General features: G+C 26.9%; 1 protein-coding gene across 1 annotated transcript in view; it reads left to right on the top strand.

Annotated features, from left to right (window-relative positions):
• The first annotated feature begins 1,750 nt into the window (after nt 1-1,750).
• The window catches only part of LOC129978830 (transcription factor collier-like), a 30,242-nt gene continuing 20,003 nt past the window's right edge, over nt 1,751-11,989 (top strand). The window contains exon 1 of the mRNA XM_056090666.1: nt 1,751-1,802. Within this exon, the coding sequence (XP_055946641.1) occupies nt 1,777-1,802 (26 nt within the window). The 5' untranslated portion in view covers nt 1,751-1,776. The remainder of the gene's footprint in view (nt 1,803-11,989) is intronic.

The following is an 11,989-nucleotide window of genomic DNA, read 5'->3' as shown; positions in this document are numbered from 1 at the left end:
CCAAATCGACTGAAACAAAAATTTGTTGCCGGTGTCTTGGCATAGGGGAAACACGTCTTCCGCGTGACCTGAGTTCGAGTCTCGGTTTTGGGCATAGTTGTTCTTCCGTTGTTTTTTTCTGTGAGATGTGTGAATGTGCCCTCCTGTAGAAAGGGATTGTGCAAGCGAATGAGTGATACGTGAGTGGCAAACTACTAAAAAATCAAGAGACGCTCCCCCACCGGCTTAAAATCGCTGTCTTCGTAACAGCGGGCTTGTCTATGGTAAGAGCCATAAGGAACAACCACAACGTACCGTACCATATTTGATGTAATTATATCTTTGAGATATCAAGTTTACATGTTTCTAATAGTACAGGGTAATAGATGATCAATCCTTTGTTGGATTTGCTCAGAATTTGATAGGTGTCTCGAACTGTCGATATTAATTTTGTGTATCTAATTTTATCTATCTAGCTCTCTTCGTATTGTAGTTGTCGTATTAAATTATATTCAGACAGACTTCCTCTCGGCGGATTTTGCTCAAAATTTGATAAAATCCAGATATTTAGTTTAAGGACCGTTACCAAATTTCATCTGCCTAGCTCAAAGCGTTTTTGAGTTATCTTCGTCACAGACAGACAGAGAGATGGACGGATACTTTTCAAAAATATGAACTCAGAGAGGTTTAAAACGTGGAGGTTCGCCAAAATATCAAGTTCGAATTTTCGTTGATTACTATATTTTCTTTATACTAATTATACGAAAAAGTAAAAACATGAAAAATCAGCTTACATAATATATATTATTAATATAGTATGCATTTAACAGGAAATATATTATTGAGAATGTTAATAAATTATTAAAATAAAAACTGAAATTTGTGGTCCTTTTAAAAAGTAGCGAGTAGATTATTCATTACCTAAAGGAACCTGATACTCTTTCCTCTAGCCTGTGCCTAGTATCAGGTAAAATTATTTTTGATGGCATCACAACTGACGTCTACCAACATTTACAACATGGAAGAGAAAAGCTTAAAAGAACAATTCGTGTTCGAAGAACAATTTTTGGATTCGTGTCATAATCATATAAAAAAACTACAATCATATATAAAAATCTAATAAAATAAATAAAATTAAAATAAAATAAATAAATAAAATAAAAAATTCTAATAAATAAAAATCTAAATCATATATAAAAACTGCAGCAATAATCATATAAAAAAACTACAGAAAACATTTTGAAAAACTACAAAATTGTTTTATTAATCGTAAAATAAAGTCAGTATTTTGGCTAACAATTATAAACAATTTAAATGTTTTTAATATAAAAATTTATTAAATAATTTATCATTGTTATGAATAATGGATGTAAAACCTATGTATATTTTTAAATTTTATATTTAAAAAATTAATTTCTACTTTATGCTATTAATTTAATGCACATCATTTTATTAAGATATTACTATATTTCCAATAATATCAATTGATAGAAATTAATCAAGTAAATATATCATATTCCATCTAAAAGTGCCCATAGTTGCCTTTATATATTATCAGAGTTCGTAATTCACAACCACACAGACCTGTTTTGAAGGGCAGGGCTAAACTTTCCCGATCCTGAAACTAAAGGCGGGCCTCTCCAACTCCCTCACAGTTTGAACTCTTTTCATTGGTCGAAAGCTACCAGTCCCGCCCTACAAACTTTTTTTTATTAGATTTCGAGTCATATCAACAAGCAAAATCATGAGCTGCGCATTTTATCGGAAGTAAATCGAGGATAGCACTTATGCTTTTCTATGGAACATTTTGAGATGACTTCGTGGTAAGTTTCTTTTTTTTTAATTTACTTATGTAATTATTTAATATAATTTTTACCTTATATAATCCAGAAAATGTGTCGTATTTTTTTAGCAAAGATCATTGAAGAATTCACCGATTAATAAGCTTTTAATCGCATGCTTTTCTTTCTTGACAGAAAATGTTTTTTAATGAATGCGGAAGATTCAAACATTAATGGTTTTGGCTCCCTCTCCCCCTATCCTCTTTCTTAAAGTTTACCGAGGAACATATTTAAACTTCTTTTATTTATTGTAAAATGTCTGAAAATATATTAAATGATTCGGGTAAGACTTTTTTATTCGAAATGCCATATTTTAATGTACAATGATGCAAAAGTTCCATAAAAATAAACATTCTTACTTTTTATCGGTATTTAGCATCAAAACACAGTATTTAACTTTTAAAGATATGCAGTTTAAAGTAAAAAAATAAAATGTAAAATTGTGTCAACGATCAAATTAAAGAAATGGGGTTTTCAATCCAAATGGACCACTCATTTCTTTTAACATAATTGAAGCAAAAGTATTTTCTTTATCTTACCAAACTGCAACAATGAATTGTTTTCACTCCACTGGTCACTTTTTGATTTGAACATCAGTGCATTATTCACACAATACAGCCATTTGAATAGGATTTTTCTTAAAACTGCATAAACAGAAAAAATGACCACAATGAATTAACTATCGAATTATTCAAATTAAATTATATGTATAATTCTGATTTTTTTTTTTTATTTGGCTTTCAAAATTGCATGCAATTCTATGTTCAAATAATAAAATCTATGGAATGTCATTGTTAAACAATTTGTGTTTATCTTTAGGTTACAAGTGCTTTCGAGAAAGTTCTTTCCTCCAAATATTAATCTCAAAATCAGGGCCAAAAGACAGATACCGATTTCCTTATTTCTAAATTATAATCAACCATACAATAAACCTGATCTTTAAGTAAGAAAAGTTTCGTAAATTTTTCTAATTGTTGTTTAAAAAATAATAGCTCCCTCGATTTAATCAGTTCTAATCGGCAATTATTTATGATGTTTGAACTGCTTTTGGAAAAAAGCAACAAAGTGTTCGCTTAACCTTATCTTTAAATAATTTAATCAAACTATTTTTTGTAAAGTAGCCCATTCTCAGGATATTATAACATACTTAGTCTTTTAGTCTTATAGATATAGTCTTAAGTCATATAGTCTTTTTTTTAACATATTGATTTTATGTTGAAATATTTCAATGACAATATCTAAATATAAACCTTCTTTCACTAACTAGAAACAAATAACTTTTTTTCTAAAAAAAATTACTTTACATCTCAATAGAATATAACTTACGAAAAGCCAAATTTAGTCTAAATGTGGCAACTCTCAGATCGTATCCGCAATTCAGTATTTTTAATGAAAAAATTTAATATATCTTTCAAATAAGTAATTAAAAACAAAGAATAGAAAATAATTTTTGATTAAATGCTCTTCAAAAGCCTACATTTCGACATATAGCACATTTTTATATTGTTACTGCGTATAATGGCATAGTCAAATATATTTCTTAAACATTAAACGTTGTTAGCCAAAATTATTTTTAAACGATTGTTATTCTGAGATAAAAACGCATTTCATGTAAATATACTTTGTAATTAGAGAATTAAGATTATACTTTGTAATTAAGAATTAGTTAATTTTAGAATAAATTGTCTTACTTAGTCATCTTGAATTTTCCCCTTGATTCGGGTGATTTGCTTTTCAAAACTCCGCATATTAACTTTAAAAAAATATATATTGATTTTTGCGATCATACATAAACATTTGCCAAGCTTTTTAGTACTGTTCATACCTTACATCATTGTTGCATTTCTTCATGACTGTGATATTTTTAGACACTTGAATTTCGTAGACATATCATGCTTCAATTTTATTATAAATTGACATAAATATTTTAATATTATGAGTGCGACGCAACTTAGACAAAGACAAACAAACTCAAACTTATTTATATTGCTAGATGGCATTAAATGCTTTTTTTTCTTTTTGTCAATAAAGATAAGTGACATTCTGCTTACAGTTTTAATAATTTTTCTATAGAATCTTGTTCTTTTAATGAAATTCATGACAGAGGTTTATTTTTGGAAGAACTGGTGGTAGGGAAGGTAAAAAAGTTTTCGAACATTATAAGACATTAAAAAAACTTAATAATTTCAAACTTCAATAATTTAACTAAAATTGTCTGAATCGCTGTTTTAAATTTAATTTCTTAAAAAAAATAATAATTAATTTTAATTCATTTGTCCTGTTCAATGCAGCAATGGTGCTTTCGCCAGAAACTAAAATCAAGAAAGACATAAAGTTTAAGAAGCCCTGCATTACAGATATAGAATTTTTATTAAATATGAACATACGTTAAAATCAACTTAAAAATTAATAAATATTTAGACAAAAGAATAAATCATAACTAATTTTTTAAAATCTTATTTTGTGTTAATCAAAGCAAAATCTTATTTTACATAGCATCTTTAACTCCAACCAATTTTTTTTTCACTTTCATCTCTTTATAAACGAAAGAAATTATGTTAGCAATTTGAAATATAAAAAAATATATATGTGTAATAATTTACCTATCACTCCAAATGAATTTTATTCAAAAATTCAATGCTAATCAGAACTACGACAAGAAAAAACCTTTTTCGCAGCATCAATTTTTTTTTTTTAAATCATTCACTTATTTTTTTATGTAACTTTATAATAAAGTACATAAAAAAACAAGTAATTGAAAAACTACTTTTTTTCTTGTTGAAAATTTTTTCAAGTACTTTTCATTATAAGTAGTTGAAAAAACTTTTCAGTGTTGATATTTTAATCATTTTCTTTATTTTTTAAAATAAAACATTTGTAATTATTAAAAACATTCATAACAAATATGTTATGTAATTAATAACTTTTTTTTTGTATATCGAGTTAAGTGTTTCAATTTGTTAAAAGAGAATAGTTTATTATTATTATTATTGAAATGGATAAATTTTTAGCAGAAAAGGCAGTCATCCTCTAATGCCAAAGAATCACAGTTAATAAATGTCGAAAAGCTTTAGTGGACGAGAAAAAAACTTGCAGATGATGCTCATGAAAAACAGATTTTTTAATAAAATCTTTAAGAAGAAAAATAGTTTAATATTCAAAAGTATACTGATTTCTCAAGTTCAGCAATAGATTATTTTGATGCTGTAATTTACTTTTGTACATTGTCGGATTTGAATTTTTTTCTGTTTTGTATCTGGGAAATTATTGCGTCTTAAAACGGCTGAACGAGAATTATTAATTTCATAATTGTATCTAAGTAAAATTAGTGAAAAATATTTTTTGCACATTTATTTTAAGCAACATTATCCACTTCTATGCTTAGTGCGTCTTTCACCAATTAGGCCTTTCACTAATTTCCTGTAATAAAGTTATCGACTAATCGAATATATATTTCATTAATTTCATGAAATATTTTTTGCTGATGTTTGTGGAAATAAAGAAAGTAAAACTTCCACTGCATTTAATTTTTCGTCATTAATTGATAAAATTATTGAAACCTCAAAAATCCCCCAGAGTTAAATACTAAAAGTAAATAAATAATTGAAGTCAGTGTGCGCAAATTGCAGACAATTCTGTATACCTAAACCAGTTTTGGAAGAAAATTGATAAGTCACCGCCATCCATCCCTACCTCGATCATCCCACACCCATTTAATAATTTCAAAAATAAAATGCATTAATTAATATAAAATCATAAATATAACATCTTTTATTAAGCGATAACCATTCAAACCAGCAAACTGAAATTGCTCTCATAAACAATATTTTGTTTGAGTAATATTAAATCATCATCTGCTATTGTCCAATATAAATAACTCAAAAGAACAATTGATAAATAATTAAGGCAATTAATTGAAATAGATTCTTATGATGTTTTAATTTTAATGTCATAATATCTAGTTTAATTAACATTTATAAATAAATTTTAATCGAATTAAATTTTAATTAAAATAAATATTATTTATAAAATAGTTATAATCATATTAGAGATTAATTACTTCACAGGAGCTGTCAGAAAAATAATTTGTAATTATTAATTCTAATTCTGTAAAAAGTAAACTTCGAGAGAAAAAAAATTTACAATCTTTTTAGCCAATTTTTATTCATTTTCGAATGCAAATTATTTACAAGAGTCTTTCTTTTTATTAATTTTTACAAAATGATTAAATTACTATTAAATGTTTGCTTTTATCAGTACTTAAAAATTTGAAATGAAATATTTGTTTTTTATGAACAGGAACAAAATAATAAAATGTTTGCTTTTATCAGTATTAAGAAATTTATAGTTAAATATTTCACCATTGGTACGTCAAAGATTGAAAACATTTAAGCGGTCCTCATCTTGAAATGAAATTAAAAAATAAAAATTATTATAAACAAGTTATTTTTTGTAAAGTCAAGGGATACTTGTGTCAAAATTGAAGAAAATCTAACATAGATTGGCTCTGATTGAATAACAAACGAAATGGCAAGCGATCAAGCAGAAACAGGACTTGCTTCGATAGTTCAGCTATTCGATAAAGCTGAAGTTATAATGTAATAGAACATTAAAACACGCTAAGCAGTTTCGGAAAGATAGCAATTTTCTTCTTCTCTCATAATATTTTCCAAAAACAGAAGGCAATCCGTTTCCATCACGAATTAAAGAGTGTGTTCCTTAAATGTCCATTTGGCAGTCAATACATTATTCTTCAGCCTGTCTGTAAATGAAGCAGATCTGCGTTTGAAACAAACTGATTTATAAGCTATGAATAATTACGGAAGAATGTATGTAAACATTCCTCAGTAAACTAAATTATTTCTGAGGAATGTTCAGAGGGATTTATTTCTGATGTATTAATCAAATTATTAAATTATTTCTGATGAATATCAGAAAGATCAGTACAATTTCTTTGCATAAAATATTACTTTTTAAAATATAACGTATATAGAGCAAAAGTATTGCAATTACCAAAAAATTCTCTCATAATTTTGATGAATATCCATATTTAAATCATATGCTTTAAAGCACAACGCGTCTGATAAGAAGTTTTTGTATTGATACCAATTGTCAAAAAATTAAGCATCTAGACATCTAAAAATTTATACGATAATGATACTCTCAAAGTAAAGATCTGCATGTAATTTGCACGAAATTTGTCAAAGGAATGTGCATCAAAGATGTACCCAGCCTTTTGTCCTTGTGTTCATTAACTCAAAGATTCAAAAGTGCAGCAAACTAAATAAAAAAAAATCAGCATATGAGTTTTTATTAAAATTGCCGATCTGCTGCAAATTCTGGTTTTATTCATCGAAGGACTTATCCGAAATTGTTGATTTGAAAATCAGCAAATTCACATGTAAGAGAATTCTATAAGTCAAAAGCGTAACAAATTAAATAAAAATTTCTGTGCATGGTCTTTACAATAAAATTGCAAACACATATCAAATTTTGATTATATGAATGAAAGAGTTGACTGCCTGTCTATCTATTTATCTTGTTATGTGTGCAAGATGAATTAAAATTGCAATATTAGGTAAGAAATTAAAGTTTTGACTTCAAAATTACAGGTTCATATCAAACTTTTGTGTCACTGAAAGATGTTCAAAATACAAACCTTACACTATTCATGCTTCATAAAAAATTCATTCGTATGATGTGAAAAAAGGAAATAGTCGAGTTAAAAACACCCCGCTAATTAATTTGAAATTTAATTTTTACTTCGGCGCATAAGTTTTAAAGAATAAGATACGTAAAAATAAAATTATTGATACGAAATTTCTAAAAAAATAAATATATCGCATGCAGTTTTAACAGATGTTTTATTTTGAAAAGATAAAATTAAAGGTACTAAACCATTATGCTTGCTGATTGTGCTTAAGATGGCGCGACTAAACACTTACATCTGCTGATTTTGCATACTTTAAAAAAAATTTCAGTAATTTAATATTAATTATCAATCTTCTTAAATGTTCTAGGGGAATCGGTCACACGTTATTTTATTGGAAATGAAATCACATTTTAGTAAAAAATTTATTAGAATAGTTCGGATATCTAAAATATAAAACCTAAAGTATTATAGACTATAATTCTACATTATCTAAACAAATTACAGCAAATACAAATATCTCAGCATATTTTACAAGTAAACGATGTTAATACAAGTTTTTTACATCGTTACTTTTAAATGAATGAGGTTATGTAGAAAATATAAAAATTTTACTTGAAGAATTATACATAGAAAGGAAAGTATTTAGAAAAATAATGAAAAATTTCTGTTAAATAAGTACCCTAATACAACATGCATTTTAAAAGTAAATTCTATTAATTTTACATGTCGATCAAATTTTACATGTGTTGGATTCGTTCTGTGGAACAATGAATCTCCGAATGTATTTTGGTAGAATCGAGAAAAAATGAAATTTTGTTTCTCTTAATATCAACATAATTTAGTAATACAGGATGGAAACATTTCTCATTATGGCTAATAGTTAAATAAAGTTTTCGCATTCATCAACATTAAGGATTTCAATTTCAATTTTTTTCATTCAATCAGAGCTCCATTAGACAATGTTGTACACTGCTGCAAGGATTTGCATTTGGATACAGTATATATTTGCTTTGGGTTAAAACATCAAGCAATTTGAAAAATGTATAACAGTTTAAAGCTCCGTACAGCATTGATACTATATAACATTGAATAGGAATCCAAAAATCAAAATAATCAAGAAGCATGCAAAAAAATTCAGGATCAATCGATGATTAAGACAATTGATTAAGAAAAAGATATTCAGATAAAAGATTGATTAGGAAAAGACAAGATTCATAAAGGAAAAGATTAAAAAAAATATCTGAATGTTTATTGCTGAAAAAAGGATTGTCAGATCTCAATAAACATAAAATTAGATAATAAACATAAAATTAGAATTCAATATCCAAATAGATCAAAAAATTTAAATGAGATAATCAATGCAGAAAATTTAATCTTCATTTTAGTCATGTCAAAAGTGTTATGGCAAATAACTCGTATCTAAGATAAATTTATGAATATAAAATATGAAATAAGAAAGAGAAATATCAGGTTTTTCTCATTATTTCAAATAGTTCTTCCAGTTGTTGTATCCAACAAAATTTAAATATTTTAAATATAACTAGAATTTTATTAACATTGTATTGTACCAACTAACTCAAAAATTTCATTTCTGTTATCTCTCCGTATGATAAAGAATGGACATATATAGTACTTTCCGCTTATTTATATTATCTTCCAATGTTTTATAGAAACTTTCAATTTTGAGGGGGTCAAAAATTTCCAAACCAAATTTTATTAGATTATTTCTTTGCGATTTAGAATTTTCGTGCTTACAGACCGATAGTTTTGTCGGATTTAGAAAGATATAAAAATACGGAGAATTCAAATCAAGTTCAAAGACTCAAATTCAAAATCACATTTTTTGACGATCACACTATTGCAATACTTTTATTTTTTATGCATCGCATAGGAGAAAATAGAAAGGAATTTAAAAAAATACTTTAGTTCGCCACCTAATAATTTATGAAACTGTCTGATATTGCATCTAATTTTTAAAATAAAATTACCCTTATCCCGTGTTACCCATATTCCGATATCGTGAATATGATTCGTTCTCTGACATATCGAAGAAACTTTAAACTTTTATGCGCTTTTAAAGAACTCAGGAATACTTGGAAATCATGCTAACAAAATAAAATAAACAAAGCTGCAATCGCCATAAATCAGTAGATATACATTTTTGTTATTCTGAAAGGAGAATAAATCAAACTGGTTTAACAGTTTCCTTCTGTAAATTCATTTTTTAGATGAAAAAAAAAAAAGAATGAATATCAATAATTCTCGCTAAAACTCGCTAAAAAAAGAATGAAAAGGAAGAAAGAGAAAAATAAAAGGGGTGAATGATAAAGTTATCCTTGAATTTTAACCAACGAACTCAAACATCTCATGAAGAACTGCAAAAATGAGTACAAATTATATCTTTGATTATGCTGTTTATAAAGCTGAATTCTTATACGTTAGACAAGGAAGAAGAAGAAAGAAACAAATATTGAGCAACTAATGAATGGCAAAAATAGGATTTTGAAATAATTCTTTTTGGATATTTTTTTAAAAAAATAGGGGTTTTGTTTAAAAACTTTTTAAAAAATACAACTTTCTTTAAAAAATAAGGAATATGGAGGTGATTAAAACTCTTCATCTAAAAAATTCCGTGCAATAATCCCGAAAAACTTTGCATGCTTGAACAGCTCCTTTCAAAAGCATTGTAAGCTCTTTCTCTGTTTTTATTAGATGTATTTGAAAATAGTTAGCGTCTTCATCTACTTGAAAATAATAATTCCAAATTGATATCGATTTAAAATCATTGCCTTTTTTTCTAATTTAAAAAAAATATTATTATAGATAATAGCATTTGTTGCATATCTATCTTACTTACCTTTATTGGTTTCTGAAAAGAGAGGGTGGATAAAGAGTTTGATTCCGACTTCGAATTTAAGCAAAGCCGAATTAAATCCTGGTGAGGCATTTTGATAATAAAAGTTCCGGAATAGCCTTCTTCTTACCTTCCGAAACCAGGAAAATATTAATTTTACTCTAATCTCAGTAAAAACAATAAGCAACAAACATTAAGCGTTCCAAACCCCCATGAGTACGAAAAGTTCATTTTTTTGGAATTATGTCTTTCTGTCTGTGAAAACCATAACTTAAAAACACTTTGATCAAGGAAGAGGAAATTTTATGTATGAACCTTATACCAAATTTGTAGAATTTTGGATGAAATCTTTTCATATGAAGTTTGTTTCTCCAGCTGTCCGAATATGATGGAGACAATAATTGCAAACATAAAAGCCTAAATAGATTTAGCATCTGAAAATGCAAATTTTGGGCCACATTTTTGAAAAGTTTGACAGTCTGTCGGTCGGAACTTTCACATGTATGCCAATGCGATAACTCAGAAACACGATGATTTAAATAAAGGATATTGATATATGATTTTGTGTTTATAATTGTTAATCTACGCCAAATTTTGGTTTCAGTGGATCAGAATAAAGAAGTCTAAAATATGCATCCGGTGATTAATATCCAGCAAAAAAATCGCCGTTCTAATTGGCTCATTCGTAACTGTTGTTCACCAATGCCGATTAATAATATACAAATTCTTTTATTAGAGATTACACAAAACTGTTTCGGGGGACCACTATTCGCGGTTTTATTTTCACTAATAGAAGAAAATTGTTGATGTTCTTATAAAGAAATACATGGAGTTAATAGTATCAGCAATAACTGTAACTCGCATATCGAAGCTGATTTATTATGCTGATTTTTCACTGAAATGTGACCAACGTTTCAATCGTCCAATATAAGAAGATGATTGTCAAATGATTTCCCTAACATATTTTAATTCATATGATTAGAGAAAGACTTCAAATTTTTTCTTCCAACCATCATCGTACATTTTTAAAAGCATAAATTAAAAAAAAAAAAAAAAAAAAAAACCCTTCGAGATTTGAGTTCCACTTTAATTGAAATAATTTCAATATACATCAAGTCAGATCCACAGTTTAAACCCTAAATATATTTACAAGTAATCCATTTTAAGAATTAATGATAAATGGCAAATGAAAAACAGATGGTTTATCATGACATCAATTAAAAAAAAATCTGGAGAAATCATGATGAACCAGAATAAAACAAATCAAGAAATGAAGCTCTTCAAAGCGAAAATTATGCTGTTAGCTTAGAATTACAAAGATATTGTACATTTTTAGTTGCTTTCAATTTTGCTCACTTTCTAAAAATTTGTGAAAGGAAATAAACTAATTAATGAAAAATATCTTTAATTGGCAAATCATTTAGGAATCATGTTTCTTCATAATAAAGAAAGATCATGCTCATCTTTAGCGACATTAATCAATAAGATGTAGCATGTATCTAACATCAAATGCAAACTTTCCTTCATCAACAAGTTATTATATATTTTCCAAAAATTCTTTGAATAGTAAAAGTCACAATGAAAACAATTCAATAAAATTGCTCTTAATTCAATTTTTTTTTTTTTTTTTTTTTTTGATGAAAGACAAAAATTCTATGATAG

This window comes from Argiope bruennichi, chromosome 1, assembly GCF_947563725.1.
Source record: "Argiope bruennichi chromosome 1, qqArgBrue1.1, whole genome shotgun sequence".
Lineage (NCBI taxonomy): Eukaryota > Metazoa > Arthropoda > Arachnida > Araneae > Araneidae > Argiope > Argiope bruennichi.
Note: the sequence above shows the minus strand (reverse complement) of the source record. Positions and strands in the feature narration are given on the sequence as shown.